At 42.8% G+C, this 19766-nt stretch overlaps 1 protein-coding gene and 1 long non-coding RNA gene across 4 annotated transcripts; one reads left to right on the top strand and one right to left on the bottom strand.

Moving 5' to 3' along the window:
* Window positions 1-59: 59 nt before the first annotated feature.
* On the bottom strand, window positions 60-19641 carry LOC125328300 (MOB-like protein phocein). 3 transcript variants are annotated; one of them, XM_048308718.1, is made up of 9 exons: window positions 19385-19641; window positions 17356-17520; window positions 8137-8199; window positions 7544-7644; window positions 6149-6191; window positions 5827-5913; window positions 4188-4267; window positions 3291-3402; window positions 60-2406 (listed from the first exon to the last, which is right to left on the bottom strand). In XM_048308718.1, the coding sequence occupies exons 1-9, from the start codon at window positions 19385-19387 to the stop codon at window positions 2275-2277; spliced, it is 786 nt and encodes a 261-aa protein (XP_048164675.1). In that variant the 5' UTR covers window positions 19388-19641; the 3' UTR covers window positions 60-2274. The 3 variants fall into 3 exon arrangements, with proteins under 3 accessions (XP_048164675.1, XP_048164673.1, XP_048164674.1); XM_048308716.1 differs by lacking the exons at window positions 17356-17520; window positions 19385-19641 and adding an exon at window positions 10242-10353; XM_048308717.1 differs by lacking the exons at window positions 60-2406; window positions 3291-3402; window positions 4188-4267; ... (2 more) ...; window positions 7544-7644; window positions 8137-8199 and adding exons at window positions 15141-15497; window positions 16045-16134 and having other exon boundaries at window positions 19385-19491.
* On the top strand, window positions 10457-13316 carry LOC125328301. The gene is made up of 2 exons (XR_007204645.1): window positions 10457-10841; window positions 12771-13316. It is a non-coding gene; the product is annotated as an uncharacterized LOC125328301 (long non-coding RNA).
* Window positions 19642-19766: the final 125 nt, after the last annotated feature.

Raw genomic sequence — 19766 nt, 5'->3', positions numbered from 1 at the left:
ACAGTTGCTGTGTTCTCTGACAACATGAAACATGAGAATAAATTGTCAAAATATAGTGGTATGGATAAAGAAACAGTTTAATTTTATCCTTTTTTTACAATATAATTCAAAGACAGTTTCAGTTTCCCTATGATGTAAAGTCTAAATTAAATCTGTTAATATTTATTAGACAAATCAATGGTTTGCTTAGGCTAACTGAAGTTTTATGGTACCATCCAGGCACATGTGTGTACACAGTACTCATGTAAACAATAGCAAGGGAAAATACAAGCAGTGTCTCACTTAAGCCTTATATAAAATCAGCTTAGTATAGCAAGTCAACTTTACAGTGCAAATCTGAATGAGAATAAACAGGATTAGAACTTCCAGAGTTTTGTTTTGAAGTGAAACTCTTAAAGCATGAGAGGTTTAAAATTTTAATGCAGTCCTGAGCACCACATCATTTTCTTCAATTTTGTAGAGGAAATGTAATTAGCAACACCAGTCCAATGTTTTTGCCTATCCCAGTCACCACGGCCAATACACACATGCAGAGTGACTGTACAAAGGAGCCACACCACGGATGGTCCTAGAGCAGACAGCAACGAGCCAAATACATTTGACTATCTCCAGAAAACAGTCCTCCTACCTGCAGTACAAACTTCAAGGTATCTATCAAAATCAGGTAACCTGGTGTATACAAGGCAAGTTACAGCTAAATGTATAGACAGTAACTAAAGCTACTTCACTCTGACAACATCTCATGCAATTACCCTGCTGACAATTAAATAAAATGATAAACATGAGACAAGAAGCTGCTGAAGAATACAGCTGTTGAAGTACTTAAGCTTAGTCTCTCTATTTTCTCATTGTTTAAATTCCCTTTACATCCAGGTGATAACAGTTGCTTGAGGTGTGCTTGATTCATATAAAGAAAAATAGAATTTAAGGCATGTTTAGTATATTATGAAAAAAGACTTAGTAAAAATATGTGGACTCCCTTCTTTCCATGTAAATATAATGTAGAAAACAAAGTGTAAATTACTGAAACTAGCTGAGCTAGCCCATTAAACCTGCTGGAAGAAATAAAAAGAGGGCTCCTGTCAACCTCAAAGAGAAACAACAAGCTAACTTCTTAAACAGCAAAGCAAAATTCATTCATGAACACTGCTACTGCTCTTAGACCCTGCATTCATGTACACTTAGCAGTATTTCTCTTATAAGCATCTCTAAAACATGTAATTCTATCATTCTAGACAAAACACAATTAAGCAGCACTCATGGAAATTGTCAGTTATTGCAAATCTGCAAACACAACTTGAAATAAACACCTGATAGGGAACCAGAAGCATGAATCAAAATCTTTTTGTCAATATGGTTAAGGTAAATGAAAAGAAACAAAAGTATATTGAAAGTGTAATTAACTCTTGCAAAGAAAGATTGATGTTTCAGGTACTTAGCATGTTTTGACTAGGAATACAAGCAGAGACTGTGCCAGTGTGTTATGTAGTGTAACATGAACAGCTGAGGTATAATCTGTAAGCAGTTGCCATAAATATGCACAGGTATTCTTTAGAGAGGTTGTGGACTGGAGAGCAGCAGAAGTCTGCCTTAACAGGACAGTACCTATCTCCTGCTGTACACAAACCTCGCCTCCAGCCAAAAACAAGTGCACAAAGTGTGTTAGATACACGTCAAGAATATATATGTTCAATACCATAGTGAAATTGTCCTTTTGGTTAATACACAGATCCTGTTAGTATTTGGATATACACATACAGCAATATGCACATCCAGAAGTAAATCTTCAAAGCAATTTTAAAAAAAATAAAAGGTAAATTAGGAATAAGTGACATTGCAAGAAGCTTCCTGCAGAATTACATATTTAAGGTGATAATCTTTGAACTAACACTTAATATAGCTACTGCATTACAAAATGGCTTGCTGTGAAATCATAATCTCACTTTTTCCCCACCCAATCAGACACATCTTCAGGATTGTGATTCAATGATTGTTTAGCAGCAATTTTAGAGAACTGTAAATTCTTTTATTAACAGGCATTATAAACAGATACTACTACTTTTATTTAAAGACCATGAGTGCCACATTGATGAATATACAGCTCATGAATAATTTAAAAGTATTTCCCATAGTAAAAGGCAATGCACACAGCATACAAAAAGTATACTAAACAAAGCTATGAGGATACGTGATTGAAGTGTCTAAAGTGATATATACAGTACATAATTAATGTTTTGTTTATATTCAGTACAGGCTTCTGTACTGCTATTCCCATTATGCTTCACTCTCCCCTGACACTGAATTTTGCACTTCTTCTTCCAAAATGGGTACAATCAGGTTATCCTTGGACATCAGATTATACTTCATCACAAACTTAGTGAACCGGTGACACAAGAAAGTTTCATTCTGGAAGTGAAAAAAGGGGAAAAAAACAGTATGTACAGAAAGATTACTTTAAACCATTAGGGAGAACATGCTAAACAAAAAGCTTGCTTCTATGTAATTGTCTTATTAGATTTACAGGTCTTAGTCATGCTTAAATAGTAAATTTATATTGCTTCTTTTATATCTTTACCGTTTGCTTATAGCTACTACAATTACTAAGAAACCTGCTGAAATTGAGGCTTCAGTCACAGCTCAATTTAACAGCACTTAGACAAGAATATATTTAAATATTTAAAAGCATGGTTCTGAAATTCCTCCTACATACATTATGTCCAACACAACAGGGCCTAATTATTTCATAGCTGTTCCAGAAACCTTAAGTGGGATTTGGCAAAGGTTTCCTTTTATATTTAGCTATACCCCTTATCTACTTTTTATATATTAAATTTTACTTTCCCACTAAAAAAAAAAAGGCTACTGCTGGTGCACAAGTTGCCCTCAATTACTCTGATCCTTTACAGTTACACAATTGTAATTCCTTAATTGTTGTGCAACATACACAAACAGGAAATACATATATGTAAGCTGTACCAACTACACTGCTTGAATATATTCAGGATTCTTAAATACAAGATGAATTTGAGTTGTCTGTAAAAAAACCCCTCAGATTCTGGCTTTTTATCCAAATGAAGGGAAACCATAACTGAGTATGCTAATCACATAAATGAATGTCTACGTGTATTTTAAGTATAACAGCTTCTTCAGTTGTAAACTGGAATCTACTGTAATCAATCTTTCACTTGAATATAGATCTTCTAGTAGGACTAAAATGTTTTATACAACTCCATCACAGCTGTAACTTCAGTAAATGCCCTGCTTTCAAGATGTAATTTGAAAGTACTTACTTCATATTCATCAAATATCTGCCGGTGATGAAAATAAGCGTGTGAAAATATTCTGTAAATCCTTCGGCACACTGATCCTAATTTGGCTACAGAGGATTCCTTTATGCTAACCCTGCAAGCAGCAGGAGAAAGGTTACACAACTGCTCTAATGCAATTACTACTGAGACACATTGTTGACACAAATTTTGATTGTTAAAACTATTCTCTAGAATTGCATATGAAATTTAGACTTGTTGGTGCAAGCTCCACATTTACAAATTGTACTCTGAGTACAAAAAAATTCTACCTGTAGTTAATAATCATCAGTAATTCTGGTAAAGGCTGGAGTTCTGGTTTCTAGGGTTTATAGGCAAAAAAAAAAAAAAAAAAAGGACTCCCAGTTGTACCTCCTTGTCTATAGTGAATTCCCTAAAGGTGTACAGTTCTGACTTCTGCACGGCCTTTTCTCTGATGTGACCTGCCCATTCAGTACCCTCGGTCTCTCTCTTCTGTGGCTGCCACGTCCCACAGTCGATTGGCGTTGGCTTCTGGAGGCTTTTGGTGCCATCCTGTTTAAGACCTTTGAGGTGCAGCATCTGTCCAAAGGCCATCCTGTCATTTAGGTGGGCACTACACCAGTGGAAGCCCCGTAACACTAACAGATATCACTAAAACAGTTCTTACCTAAAAAGCATCCCTTAGCTCCAGTAAATTGCAAACTATTTGAATAAACAAGAATTCTTCCTTTGCTTAGAAGTGGCAATAGGCCTCCCAACTCCTAAGAGCTGCAGGATTTCTGATAGTTCCAATAGTAGTCCATGAAAAATGCATTACACCTCTCCCAGTGCTTTGTCAGCATCTTAAGTTCCAACCTCCTCCCTCCTTCTCTCCCTCCTCCCAAGAGAAAGTGTTTTTACCTGCTGGGGAAATATTTATTGCTATTCAGAAGACATGCAGCTCCATCAAGTGTGTGCCTGGTGTAGTCTATAGCAGGACACTACAGAAACAGACAGTGAGCACAAGTATAAGCACATACATGACGTTGTCAGAACTTGTTTAAAAAGAAACATTTTTATTATGTTTCCTGAAGCTTTTAACTTCACTGGTCATTTTTATTCCCAGAAGTTTCACATAGCGCGTCTGAAGGTGTAACTACTTTTTCTCCTTAAGTGAGTCATTTCTTTTCTGTGCTTCACAACCCATGTAAATTATTTAAAGAAAAAAAGTTACTATGGCAATGTCATTATGCACGTAAGTAGTGAATTTTATGCCTCTCCTTAAACAAAGCTGTATAATAAAAATACATGCTAGGAGTACACTGAAAAGAAACGTGATTGTTACCTCACAGCTCATTTGTTTCCCACATAGTCAAGTTGCCAGACTCGCTCTTCTACAGGCTCTGAAGCCAAACCTGCACCTAAATCTATCAGTGCTTTTTGCTTTGACAAAGAAAACCAAAATCTTAAATGTAACTAAGTGTGTAACAAGCCATCTCTGGCTCTGCAATCAGGTACACCTAAAGGAAGAAAGTAAAGCTGAACTGAGATGGACTGAGAGAAGGAATGTCTGTCCGTTGTGCCATTCATCAATTTCAGGAAAAAGACTTGTCAGTTGTACATTTCTGTCAGCAGTTCAAGGTTCTGTCACCCCCTGTGTGACCATGAGTTGGCAGCTACTGACATGGAAAACAGGAGATGAATGCTGCATGTTCAGAGATAAAAAGCAGCCTGAAGTTCTCCAGTCTAGCTGAGGACAACACTGCCAGACATGCCAAGATGCTGAGTAGAGACATGGGTTCAAGGAGTGGGAAAGGAAGTTGGCTAAATCAAAATATTTCAAGAAAGTAAAAGCAGAACAAAACAAGAAAAAAAATTTTACAGGACAGGAAAGATAAGGTTAAAAAGAACCAATACCTTATTCTGGAAGGTGAAATACAAAGATAAATATGACAAACTTCACTACCATCATAACCAAAAGCAACAAAGACTTTCTGAAGGCAAAAAAAAAAGATGTATCAAGTGGCTCAATAGAAGATCCAAACAAAGTTTAAACTAATTGGACACTGAGGGAGGGAGACAAGCTACTGCCATGCTGATACACCCACTTGACTTTGAAGCATTTTTAACTCCACCACCTTTTTGGAGTAACTGCTCTAAGAATGAGCACATGCAGTCACGTTTGGAGTGTCAGGTTTACACTGTGGATCAAAGCTAAAGTCTGAAGATGAGAGCCTATTCTCAGCATGTACTCCTCTGTCAATTAAACAAAGAGCTTTTTCCATTGAGTTTCAGGCAGGCTCAACACAAACCCAGAGAGAAAAGAGGGGAATGTGCAAAGCTGCTAATACTGAGGTGTAAAAAAGCAGTTCCTTTTACCTCCTCCTGTTCCTCTGTAAAACACTACAGAATGGCAAAGAAGAGTAGCTCAAGTGATATTCTTAACCCACATAAGCTCTCAGTTTGAGTAAGAAGCCAGCTCTAAAGAGTCTCCCCATGAACTAACTGTGAAAGAAAGTTTTTGCATCACTAGAGCCCGTTTTCCACAATACATCCATACCTCTTTGGGAGTTTTATGAGCTGCACAGAGAAAAATCCATTGTTCAGTTGCTGTCATCTGAGTACATGTGTCAGGGTGACATTCACTCTGTTAAAACAATTGTTCAGTTAAGAACAAAACCCAACAGCATAAAGGAGCTGATCTTTTCAAATCACTTCCTTGCCCTGTCTACTCTCCAAAGAGGTTATTTGCCATAAGCCCTTAAAATCTTACAAAACCTTCAACCACTGCTTAGCTCTGTGTGTATATATTTAGAATAAAGCTCTGCAATCTACACAAAACAGTCTCCTCCCTGACAAAATATAAAAGTCTCAAGAATTACCTGAAGCTTGACAGCTAGTCCATTGAGCTCAAGGCAGAATTGTCTAAAAGAAATTGAACACAGCAGCATCAAAATCAACTGTTTGTTTCCTCACTGCAAGTGTCTCATAAAAAAACAGGTTAGACACTCTGATTTTCATACCAGCAGATTGTTTTTTTACTCAGCTAAGCAATTATATTTTAATTCTTCACTGACAGCAGAGGCTGAGTTTAACATATCATTTAGTGGAAGTGTTTAAGATACCAACTTTGTTATGAAAAAAAGTGCTATTTCACAAATAAAGATTAAAAAAAAATAAAAGAACACTTCAAGAAAATTAATTTAGGAGTGTAAGTTAAACTCATATAGCTGGATCATTCCATCCTTCTAAGATGTACTTCCAAGCAATTAAGGGGCTAAAGAAGTCCCACCTCAGATCATTAACAGAGTGGGACCTCTGGAATACTGCTTTCACTGGAATGTATCTGAAAGTGCATTCTCCAACTTTAGAGAACTCAGCCCTCCATCCTACAGGAAAATCTGAGAAATTTTCCAAAACTTGCGAGTCATAGTGACAAGTCACTTTTATGAATCTAAAAATATTTGCAGGTATATGAAAGGACAGGGGGAATTCTTAAAATGTGACTTTGCAACTGTATGTAGATACTTTTTCCTTCCTTGAGGATTCCCTGTTGCCTACTGGAACTACTGCAGACCGGAGGAGAGAAAAAGAAAATGTGAGGCAAAACATCAAGGCATCTGAATCTAGGAGGAGTTAGAATTGTTTTTATTCCTGAGTGTATACTCAATAAAGTGAGAAGAGATGCTTACAAGAAAAATAAAAATCAGGACAAAAGGATTACTAGACATGTATTAATAACTACACTACAACTGAAAAATACTTTAAGGCACAAACTTCTGAGGCTGAATGTATTTATTGTACTGCAATTAAAAAAAAAACAGAGGTGGACAAAAATGTTTGTTTCCTTACAAGAAGAAAAAGAACTATAAGACACAGGTACTCCTGCTTTCCCAGCCTATTTGCCTGCAAGTTTCAGAAAAAGCACTGGGAGCATCTGGAAATCACACTACCTGTTAGTGGAGGTGAAGAACTGACAATACTATGAGAAAGTGCTATGGAAATTCATGACTATACCTTCATATTCAAGACGTGCTAGTACAACTTTTGAAGTGAGGTACAAATATTTTCTTAAAAAAAACCCATTAAGATCAGAGCACATTATAAATCTTTAGAATGAACAGGGAATTCAGAAAATAATACCAATATTTAACAGTGGAAAAATCAAGTTTCATTAAGGTTACTTTTGATCTGTCACATTCAAATAGATTCACTACCACCATCAATGAACAAAACTTAGAACCAAGATAGAATATTGACAAAAGATGGGTTTTTACCTTAAATGTTCATACTTCCATACACCTTCATCCTGGCCTTCAGGAGGTTCAAGGATCTTATCAATGTTGGAACAGTCTGCCCTGATGTTTTGTTGAATATACTGGGAGGGAGGGAGAAATAAAACTAGATCTTGTTGTAATTACAGTAAGTATATTTAGGACATTACATCTTGGAGGGGTTTAGTTCTTACTTAAGATATTATTCACAGACTAAAAAGTTCAAGAGTAGATAGGCAGGGTAAGGAAACTGGTATTAAAAATGCCAGCTCTGAAAAATACCTTTATTCAATTAAAAAATGTACAAGAATGGGTAAATTCCAACATTCATCTCAAAACAAACAAACAAAAAAAAACCTCAGAGAAACCCCCACCATTTTCTTATACCTGATTTGTTTAAACCAGACATGGGAATTCCAGTTATTTCTGCGAACAAAATTAACAATAGTTTTTTAATACACACAGGTGCTTATGAAATTCACTGCTGTGCAGCAACATCCTAAGCAGATAAATAGCAAGCCCTGTATTTTTATATACCAGAACACAAAACTTGAGAAACTGCACTCATTAACAGCATATCATGTAAATAAGAATACCTGCTGGACAGCTAATGTACTATCCATTTCTTCAAAGGATTCATCAGGCCAGTTGTAGAAATCCTGTTTTAAAAAAGACAGTTTAAAGCAATGTAACAAAACCAGAGGGGGAGGAAGAAAAGCACGCAGCCTACAGTAAGGCTGAACATGCAGGAAAATAGATGTCATTTATACAATTCCAGGAAGCTGCATCTGAACAGAAGCAGCACACAGTCCTGGCAGGAAGAGGGTGAGATGGGATTTACGATCCCAACACTGCAACAGTAGCACACCTTGAAATGGAAAGCTGTGTGTGACTCAGCATGTGAACACCACTGCTGCCCCACACCCTGCTCTAACACCCAGAGCCTGTATTTTTTACATTAAATGCTGCACACAGCACCCATTTCAGATGTCAGACCAGGTAGGAATGGGGAAGAAAAGGTCTGTAGAGAGAAGCAGCATACACTGGTTATGAAACTAAAACTCTCAGTGGTGACACAGCAAGAAAATCATCTTCTCTGAGCTAAGATCACGTAATGCCGTGCTGGCCTAACCTGGTACCACATTCCCTTGGTAAGGTCAGTATGCCTTAATTAATTTACCTGAATGCTTATCAGCCTTGTAATGATAAAACCTTCCAGAAGTTTCACCTCAGATCCAGCTGCACCTCAGTGTTCTGCAGCCGTCCACATGTCCTGCACCTATGATCATCCCAAAACCATAGGCATTTTCTTACTCTGCATTTTTCACATCTAAAATTGGGTGCTACTCCCTCATATCATGCAGAGATGCTGCACATCAGCTTGCTGTAGTCATCCCAGTAGGTGCTATGACTCAATGAAAATGGCCCGACTGCAAAGCTCAGCAATCTGTTCCTGAGAGAATAAGTCAGCTCTGGAAAAAATACCTCAAGTAAACATCCAGTGTTGAAATACCATTAACTAATTCTATTCGTGCACTGAATAGCTATACCAGTGTCATCTGAAATAAAACATTAAATACAGCCACACACACACACAAAAATCATGTCTACAGAGAGAAATAATCGTCACTATATACAAAAATCTTCAACCTACATGAACTTCATAATATTTGACAAAACCTAGGTCTATGTCCAGCTTACTGTTTCTCAGAATACCCCAGATTTATCAAAGGCAGACAACATTCCGTCTCCTTCACAGGTTAAGCATGCATAGGATGACCTGATTTACAGGATTGTGTAATAATTTTACCTGTATGCTATGACAAAAACAGGAGGAGACACATGTCATACACTGCTCCTTTCTCACCACGAGCTCTCCTCACAAAAGCAGAGGAGAAAGTCTCACATGAAGTCTGACAGATCACCTCTCTGAAATAATTCTAAAAAATGCAGTTTCCGTGTTTGAGGTGTGCCTTTTCCAGTTGACTTTGAAACCCCAGAAACAAATGAATTCAATTTTGATTAAGAGAAGCGATGTGACACCAGCATTTCCCTGTGTGCAGTTACGTAAGGGAAGGATGACTTCCCTCTGGGACGGGCAGGCAGGTACGGTCGCTCTGCCGGTGCCGAGCTCCCACCCGGAGCCGTGTGCAGGGTCATGAGCTCGCTCCCGGAGCGTGCTCTCGATATTTTCCCAGCGGTAACAACAGCGATGCCTGACAGTACGGGGGAGCCGCCCTGCCCGCACCAACCTGCGGCCCGGGAGCAGCGCTCGGCCCGCGCTCACGCCCGGCTGTCACAGGTGTTCTCCGGCCCGCTGCGGGACGCGGCCCCTCCCTCGGCCACCCGGGCCCGACGCGACCTCAGCTCCCGGCCCGCAGCCTGGAAACCGCGGCGGCGCTCGGCGCTCCCCCCGCCTCGGGGCCGCTGTCGGGGCGGCCTTTCCGCCGAGCCCGTGGGGAAGGAGCCGCCGCCGTCCCCGGCCCGCTCCCCTACGGGCACCGAGTCTCGCCCGCTGCCCCGCGCCCGGCCGCAGGAACAAAGCGATCCCCGCAGCGGGGCCGCCGCCCGCCCCAGCCCCGGTAGGCCCGGCGCGGCCCTCGGCGCCGCCCCGCCGGCTGCCGGGCCCCGGCGGCGGCGCTGCCCGTGCCCACCCGCCTGCCCGGCGGCCGCGGGAGAAGCGGCGGCGGCAGCGCCTCACCTGGGCCTTGGTGCCCGGGCGGTTCCGCCGGAGCACGGCCGTGCCCTCCGCCATGACCATAGCGACCGCGGGGCCCGGATGTGCCGCGGGGCCGCGCGGGGCGGGGCGGGGCGGGAGCGGCCGCGGAGGGAGGCGCGTAACCGCCGGAACAGCCGCCGCGCGCAGCGAGGGCGAGAACAGCTTCTCGCGAGAGAAGGCGGGAGGCGCTGCGCGGGGCGGCCGTGAGGGGCGGGGGGGCGAGGTGTCCCCGGCCGCCTCCGCTCGGCCCTCGGGCAGCGCGGACGGGCTGTCCTCAGCGCGGCGCTGGAGGCCCTGGGCGCTTCCCTGCGGGCAGTGCCCTGCGGGCGCCTGCGGGTCCCTCTACCAGAGAAAGGCTTTGTATTCCTGAGGGACGACACCGGCATTCCCCACTCCCCCCCACCCCCAGAGCTGGGGCGGCCGCTCGGTGCTGCGCGGCGGGGCCGTGTCGCAGCGAGTGACCCGCTTTGTGAGGCGAAGCCTCGCACGGAGATTGACGGGCTGAGTGGTTGAGGAAATCCATCCTTCGGATTTCATCAGCATCCCCCCGCCAGCCCCTGGCTGTACGTGCGCTCCCGCAAGGTCAGTCCTCGCTTGTCTCTGTACAACCGAGTACCTGAAGTTCTGTACAATACAAACTATAAGGGCGTGAATTTGAAAAATATTCAGAGTTTTATATTCAAGATTTATAGTTGTTAACGCTAAAAATAATGAATTAAAAAACCCACCCCAGCAAAGGTGGTTTGGGGCAAAATAATTTCAAAGTAGGTAGGAAGCCTTCTAGGTCTCCAAAGGCAGGATTGAGACACTTGTGAGCTTGGTGTGCAGAGGGCACCAACTGCTGTGCTAATGGCAAACAGAGTTAGACTAGATTTCAAGATTTGCTGAGTCAGGTGTTGACTGTATTTGGAAAGAAAACAGAAAAAAGACACTGTTAGCTCATAGTTGGCTGACAAATACGTCCCCCTTACAAGCAAGTAAACATTCTGGAAGACCAGAGTGACTCATACTATTTCTGTAGGATAAGTGAGAAGAAAATGATTTGAAAGCTGTTCTGTTTCTTGAAAATATATGGTAGAAATGAGTACAGAATAAGAAAGCGTGAATTGCTTCTGTCTGTGTGCAAGAACGATGAAGCAGCAAGGTTCTGATGTGACACCCCCCTCACACAATCAAAGAATAAATGGTTACAGTTGTGTGGTGTTTCCTGCAAAGTGGAGAAGGCTGGTACCTGGTGCTGTCCCTACTTCCACCGTATTTCAGGGTGAATGCTGGGTGTAGCTTCACCCTTCACTCAATTATTTTGCTGTAAATAACACGTTAAAACCCCTTTCTTTTACCCAGTGAAAGTTACACTTTGTGAAACATTTCTAGATTGAAAACCTTGAAAAATCTCTAATTAGGCTTTCCCACCCGAAAGAGAAGTGCACTTTGAATCCTGATTTTGCTTGGGCAACGCGGTGAGCAGGACCCTGCCTTGTTCCGGAGGCCAGGTTAGAGCTGAGAGCTGGACACTGTGTGAGGGAGCAGAAATGGGTGATGGGGTCAGCGCCTGCCCAGCTAACCCACAGTTTCTACTGCCCGCAGAGGCAACTCCTCTCGAGTTACACTGTAAACACGGGACCGGCATTCCTGGCCTCAGGCACCTGAGTTCAGTTTGCAGTAGTTACTCTTTTACTCCTGGCCAGCATTCCTGCCCCAGGAATGTCAGCTCTTCGGTGTGGCGAAACTCAGCTTGTGTAAGAAACCATCAAAAGGTTTAAAATGCTGAGAGAAAACGGTGTGTTAGAATGAGGAGTAGAAATGTCCTATTATCTCTTTAGATCAGCTGTATTCCAACATTAATTTTTTTATGAGATTGATATTATTATTAGCCAGTCTCAAAACACAAGCAGTTCTAGCTGTTTGAGTCCTTCATAATTCAGCAGCTTGTTTGTGGGATTTTTTTTTGTGGTTTTTTTTTTTGTTGTTTTTTTTTTGTTTGTTTTTTTTGTTTTTTCTTTTTCCATCACCATATTCAAGGTTTAACTTTAAAGCACAGAAAAGTTGGGTACTTGACATTTCCATTTGTCCCTGACTTTTATTTCATGGCCATCTTGCTTTTAACATGGAAACAAATCTGACTGTGAAGAAATACCTCTCAGAGAAAAATATGTCTGTTAGTTCATTCTGCAACTGGCTCATGGGTTTGCAGAAAATGGAAAGAAATCTGCCTTGTTGATGTTGAATTCTCTAAGGTATCTTGTGTTGCCCCTTGATAATTAACCCTGTATTCCTGGAAGATGCTTATTATTTTTATTTCATTAATTTCAAGCTGGTGTTGAACAAAACCTGTACAACAGTAATTTCAGTTTTCAAGTTTTAGCTAGTCCTCATTTTCTTATGGCCTTCAAGAATGAAAAAATTGAGTATTTGGCCAAAATTTTATCAACTACTCGTGCTGTTAGGGACCTGGCTATCCTTTCTTCTCTGTTGGCATATAAACGATTTGTCCTTTTCTTACCATGGCAGGATAACATAACCAGGGTGATAAAAGCTTTCTGAAAACACTACAGCTGCTGATAATGGAAGCTATTCTGAAATGTTAAGAAAGGAAAGACACAAAAGTAGATGGGAGTCCACCTGGTTTCCTTGTGATTCAGACAGACTGAAGCAAGGCTGAGGACTGTATCCCCTCAAAAACCAGGTGGGGCAATATGCAACATTTACACCAAAACTGAAGTTTTAAAACAAACTAGAAAACAGTGGAAAGAAGCCTAATTTCCTACAGGAAGAACACAGCAAAGAAAGAACATTTGTGATGGATTGTCTGTCCTTCTCTGTCGAACCCGAGGGATACAGAATTTGGCATACAGTCATGGACTGAGAGGCAGCAACAGCAGATGGATCACCTTGGCCACGTGGCAGTTGCCTTGTCCTTGCTTGCAGTGAGAGCCTCGTGGTGCAAGAATAGAATGTTCCTGTCAATCCAGCAGATGTGCTAGCGTGTCCTCCATTTGATTAGGCTTAGGAATGCTATTTTCTCCCCACATCCATAAATTACTTATTTCCATGAAATGTGATTTCTGTTTTTAATCACTTACATAAACAGCAGTAGATACAGCCATGCTAAATATTTTAATACATAGGCATTGTATCAAGTGGCTGAAAATCTGCTGGGCTGAAAGCATGGGCTGGAGATGGAGCTGGGGCAGCCAGGTTGTGTGGTAAGAGCTCAGAGTGATCCTAGGTAATTCATGTCTTTTAAAGACATTATGGAAAGAAATGCTGAAATTTTAGGCCTAAACACTTCTCTGTCAGCAGTTAATTCCTAGTGCATCTTTTTGTCATTGAGATGGGGTATAGTTTCCCTAAGCAGTCTGTAAATATTTAAAATACCTTTCCCTCTTTGGTATGTGACTGCAGCAGACTGCCTGCCTTGTCCTGGGAAATAAAGGCATGCTGGCTCCAGGGGCAGATAATGCTTCCCAGGGAGTTTGTGTTTCATTGCACCATCGATTGTCTTGCAAGGTCCTTGGAGTGTGATTATCTTAAATTTCAGCTTGAAAATGCAGTGCTGTAACTACCAAAGTAAAACAGCAATAGGGCAGTCTTCAAGAAGTAGGGCTTTTATACTAAAATGTGTATTTTTATTAATTTAGCACCTTCCCTGTCTATCCATAGTTCAGTGCAAGTTTAACCCCCAGAGCAGTGCCTGGTTTGTCTTCAGCTCCAGAGCAAGCAGGGGTAACCAGCCAAGAGCAGCCACCTCACAGCTATGGGGAGCAAAAGACTGCCAAGCCTGGCAAATGCAGCTCCTGCTGGAATAGCTGGCTGACCCATGGCATCCAGGGAAAAACGTGGCTCCAGCTCACTGCTGTGCTGTGCAACTGATGGGAGGAGCTTTCTGCTGGCAAAAATACATTGTTTCAAACTGTGCCAGAGCTAGAGTCCCACACTGCAGCACCCAACTGGAGTTCTGAAAAATATTTTTTGTTACAGTTGTCTACTGTTACATTATAATCCTTATTGCAAAGGTATCTAGTTCTTCTCACCAAGAATGGAAAGAAATGCAGTTTAATTCCAGCCAATGAAGTTTCAGCAGCAACAAGTCATACATTGAATGACTTCGCCAAGTTTAGCCCAAAAGCACTTTAAGGCACTGTATGTTCTTAGGCTGCACTAGATCCCTCTATGGACCCCAGCTTTGAAAGTCTCCTTAGGAACAGTGCAGATTTGGGTGCTCTTACATCAACACCCCTGCATCCTTTTCAAGGCAAGACAGGGTGGCCACAAATATGCAAATTTGATTGCTTCAGCGTTACCTAAGTCAGTGTCTTGCTATTTAAGAATGGTGTGTTAAGGATAAAGGAAATATAATTTGTCAAATCAGGTCTCTCCTGAGTTAAGGGAAAGCTGGAGATCTGGGTGCAGTAGTGTGGTAAACGGTAAAGAAACTTCATTTCAGACCAGCATCAGCCCCACTTCTGCCTGATTAACTGTTGGAGGGAGATTATTTTCTACTGGCAAAATTCAATGAGAGATAAGCGAGAATAACCGTTAATTCTTATCTGCTTCGTCCTGGAACTTGATGATTTTTTTCCAGCACAGATATGACTAATACCAAGCTCCCATCAACTGCTGGGGAAGGCTGTTTGTGGCAGGGTGGTGTGTGTACCTTAACCTTCCCGTGTTTCAGGGTCCTCAGAGAGAAGTTAAAAGAATCCATGCTATCTCAGAAGTCCAAAGTGCAAGAGCGCTGGCTAAAAGTCCTCAGTATGATTGCATCTGATAACCATTTTAAACTCATTTCATACAAACTTGGGGAAAATAACATTATTACATTACACAATTGAGACTCAGTTTCACTGAGCAACAGCAGAAACTGAGACAGAAGCAGAATAGTTTTATAAGTTTATTGTAAAGACCTTTACAATCTCAGTACAGAGATAAGGATATAAAATGATGATGTTTGGAATAATTAAGGCTGGTTGGTGGTCATCCAAATTTCACTGTTCAGTGGAACTCAAGCAAGAGCAACTGATTTCTGACTGTACATATTTTTATTTGTGTTCCATCGTTACAGTGAGATCACAAGTCATTTCAAAGACTCAATGCCTGTTTATTGTAAAATAAAGGACATTATTTACATGATGAAAGAAAAATTTCAGCATTTTAGTGGAATGGATGACTGATACTGCAACAGGTTTAGTCCACATATTTCCCAAGAATGTCACCATCTCTAAACAAGTAGTAGTCCTGCAAAGAAAAGAAATGTTAGTTTCTGTCATGTAAATTTTTTTCTTGTTTTGTAAACACTGCCTTGTTCTGAAGTTAGGGTTATCGCAGTCATTAAGTACAAAATCAAAAGTAAGCTAACCAAGAAGTCAACATGTACAGCTGGTCTTGAAAAAATTCTTTTTGTTCCTAAGATACTCTTTGGAGAGCTATCAAGTTACCACTTCTAGCAGTGGGAAGCACAAGGACTGTTAGAAAGCAATTCTGCAGGCTGTCCCTGTCAAAAGCAAGGATATCCTCAGTAATTTCTAAGCCTTTTTGCATTCCCTCTCATATGTGCTTGACATATGGAACCATTTTGCCCATCCAGCAAAGATCAGGTCAGAGGTTTCCTTGGTTGCTTCCATTTATGCAGGGGCAGAAGTAGCAGTAGCACAGCTACCAGATGGTGGCTGGATCCAGCTGCTCCCTTTCTTGAATGGTGCTAACACCATGAAGTAATCACAGTATTTATCACTGGTGTTTTGGGAATCATTCTCATTTGCACTCACAAAGTTGGGGAACCTACCTTATCTTCTAGTACAATCTTAGTACCACCATATTCTGGGAGCAAAACCTTTTCACCAACTTTTACACTCACTGGCTGAATCTCGCCATTCTGAAAAAAGAAAGAAATCCTTAGTTTTCCATAATATAAACAGATGTAATAGAATTCCTCCAAACGACAATGACCCATCCACATACAGAAACATTCAGGAAATCACAACTCTGCATTTACTTTTGATGGTAAATACAAGCGTGAGGTCTTTGCTTGACACACTGAATAGGATTTCACTGAAAGAACCATGAAACCCCCCTGTAAAATCAAGGAAGAAAGTCCATTTCCATATTCTATAGCCAAGGATAATTTTTCCAAGTGCCAGTTTAAAAAGTACCTTCCCGTGTCTGTAACTCTGATCAACTTGTCACTGTTGCCATCAAATCACTTGTTTAGAAATGCCTGATAAAGTTTAATTAAATTTTTATATTACAAATAAAACATTAACACATTAGTCAAATATTATCGCCCTTTCACAATATAAAGCTCTAAAAATCAGATCCTGACACAAACCAGCACAGGACATATAGAGGGACTCACGGTACAGAAAGGCCAAGGCAGTGTGTCCAAGTTGAAATTTAACCTGTTTTCCAGTGTTGCTACTGACTGAACACTGCTCTGGTGGGGAAAGAGCCCTTCTGATGTGGAATTCCCCAGGCACTGGCGTTTTTGTGAACTTTCTTCTTTTATTTCCATGTACATATCCAATGTGCAAAATTACAAACGCTTATTCAACACTTACTTCTTTTGATTGCTGACTTTCTTTAGTCCAACAAGCCTAATCCTTATGGACAATGATATTTTGCACAAGACAAGATAGCCAATACCACATTCTGGGATTCCACCCTTTTCACAAGTCACAGACATTTTGGCATGTAATAATTGTAACATAGAAGTCTGTTGGTCCCTCAAGGTTTTGGCTGAGAAGTGATGGAACAAGGTATCACACAAAACACTGTCTACATATTTAGAATAAACAAACAACACCAACACCTCCCCCAAAAAAACCCCACCATTAAACAAGCAGACAAACCCCACAAAAACCAAACAGCAAACAAAACAAACCCCACTCCATTTTACAAATGATGAAAGGAATGATGGAATTCATCTCAGGACCCACCTCCTTTTTGAATCTCCACTTCCATTTTCAGCCATCACAGACACCCATTTTTATGAACTATAACCACATCTGCACTGTAACCATCCCACTCCTACGGCAATATCCCAGCTACCACCACACCACTACTAGTTCTACTCAAAGTAATGCTTCAGGGTAATTACCTTTCCTCTGGCTCCAGATCCAACTGCTACTACTGTTGCTTGTAGTACCTTCCCTTGGGATTTTTCTGGTATCATGATTCCTCCTTTGGTTACTGTCTCAGCTGCACATCGCTCAACCAGTACACGATCAAAGAGGGGAAGAAATTTCCTAAATGCTTTTCCTGCCTGTGGAAGTAATTGTACATTGTAACAAGAGAACCATTACAACAAAACTGCAATTAAAGAGTTTAAAAAACCCCAACACATAATGATTTCTCTTTTGAGAGAGATTAATAGTTTAGGAAAACTACTAAGCACTGATTTAATAGTAGCAATCAAATACCACCTCGGATTGCATCAGAAAATCCTGAAGGCACACGCAGATGCTGGGCAATCCTGACAGTTCAGCAGTAGGAAGATGTACTCCAGCTGGGGAATAAACCACCCACAGATGGAGCAGACTCCTCTCTGGAGAGGCCTCCAGGCTTTTAACATCAAACCCTTAGTTGCTATAGCTTGGTGAGCATAATTATTGATTATATGAACTGTATTTATTCAGTTCACAACCAGATCTAATGATGACTAAGGACCCCTTGGGACAGCTGCATTTGTACTTGTGAAGAGGTTTACATTAAAGAAGCACAAGTCTAGCCAGGTGCCCCATTGTCAGTCTTTTTCAGGTGTTTTCAAGCCTTAACCTTTCACAAAAAAATAGGTGAGCCACAGTGCTGTTATTATACCGACTTCTACAAATAGATTCAGACCTTAAGAGAAGGTTTAGGTCAAGCCCCTGAAAATAGGAAGGAAGGCACCCTTTTGGCTCAACTGCTTTGCTATCTGTCTCTGCTTAAGCAGAGTCAAGGTGAGGGGTTTTTGTTGAACTGTTGGGTTTTTTCCCTCTCATTTGGTTTAGGTTTGGGGTTTTTTTGCAACCACTCACTGCTACGTGTCTGCATTTCAGAATCAGCCGTTTAATTCCCAGATAAATGCAAGCACGTGCATTTATCCCAGCAAGCAGGGGTCAGGAAGAAGGAACTTGCTTTGATTCAGAAGGAAAGCTATGACAACTTGCCAAGTCACGTGGAGACAGTGCTCCACTAGGCAGGTAGGAGCCCCCACTCAGCGAAAGAGCTAGAAGGGCTTGGCATCCGCGTGCCCTTTGCTGGCACTCATCAATATCCACACACACTTGAGAAGTGGCAGAAAACAAAGTCACAGGCAGAGCACGAACAGAAGGCAGCACATGAAAGATGCTGCGTCTGACTGCTGTCAGCACCACAGGGATGAAAGATAACCAAGGGAAAAGGCTGCCAGTTGTGCCCGTTTAATTTCTGTGAAGATAACACCACTGATCCTCTTTTTTAAGAGCTGTTCTACGTTTATCAGAAACAAAGCTGCCTGATTTATGACCATGAACATTTTACACTAAGTTTTAATTCTGCGCATTATTATCATAAGAATCAAGTATCACTGCAAGAACAAAGGCAACTCAGTCAAATTCTCCTTCTCTATAAAAAATTCTACTAAACTTACAGAAGGAGCGCTCCAGAACGCGGCCTAGGTTTCTTTTCTATCTCCGCAGAGAAACGCCGCGGCCTGTGCGGCCCTGCCCTGCTGCTGCCAAGGGACTGTTCCGTTACTGCGGCGGGAGGGAACCCTGAGCTCGAGTTTCTGGGCAGCCAAAAGCAGCCCCCGCAAGCCTCCCGTCACGTCCTGGCCCGCAGCCCCCGCGCCTGTGGGAGAGTCGCTTCTGCCCCATGGACTGCGTGACCTTGCGGCGCTGCCAGCCCCCCGCCTCCGCCTTCCCTCCGTCCCTCCCGCGACCCAGCGCTGCCCGCGGGCACGGCAGGGACTGGGCACACCCGTGCGCGGCGGCACAGCCGCGGCTGCTCGGGGGCCCCGGCAGCGACCCGCCCGGGGAACGAGTAGGGGCGCCGCCAGGCCCTGTGGCGTGTCCGTCCCCGCGGCGCCGGGCACGCTCGGCGGGGCAGCCCGGGACGGGGCCGCTGGAGCGGTGGGGACACGGCGCAGCGGCGGCCCCGGCACTCACCATGATGCTCCCGCGCCGCCCGCACCGAGTGACCGCGCCGCCGCCAGCACACACGTGAGGAAGGTCACGGCGTGCGCATGCGCGGCCGGCGCCCCGCCCCGGGGCGGAACAGCCCTGACCCCCTCCCCAGCCCCCGGGCGCCTTCAGCGCCGCCGGTTTTTTTCGACTGCTGCGGCTGCGTCCCGGTCCCGGGAGCGGCTGCGTCCCGGTGGTACCGCGGACCCGCCGCACAGCGCCCGCGGAACCCAGGGCCAGGCCCCGCACGGAAGTGAGGTCAGCTCACCCCTGACCCGCGGCGGGCATGAGCGTTCCAGAAGGTTCTGGAATTGGCGAGCCCCGGAACATGAATGGTTCATGCCGCAGCCCGCGGCGCATGTGCAGT

The sequence above is a fragment of the Corvus hawaiiensis genome, chromosome 7 (assembly GCF_020740725.1).
Source record: "Corvus hawaiiensis isolate bCorHaw1 chromosome 7, bCorHaw1.pri.cur, whole genome shotgun sequence".
NCBI classification, from domain to species: Eukaryota; Metazoa; Chordata; class Aves; order Passeriformes; family Corvidae; genus Corvus; species Corvus hawaiiensis.
Note: the sequence above shows the minus strand (reverse complement) of the source record. Positions and strands in the feature narration are given on the sequence as shown.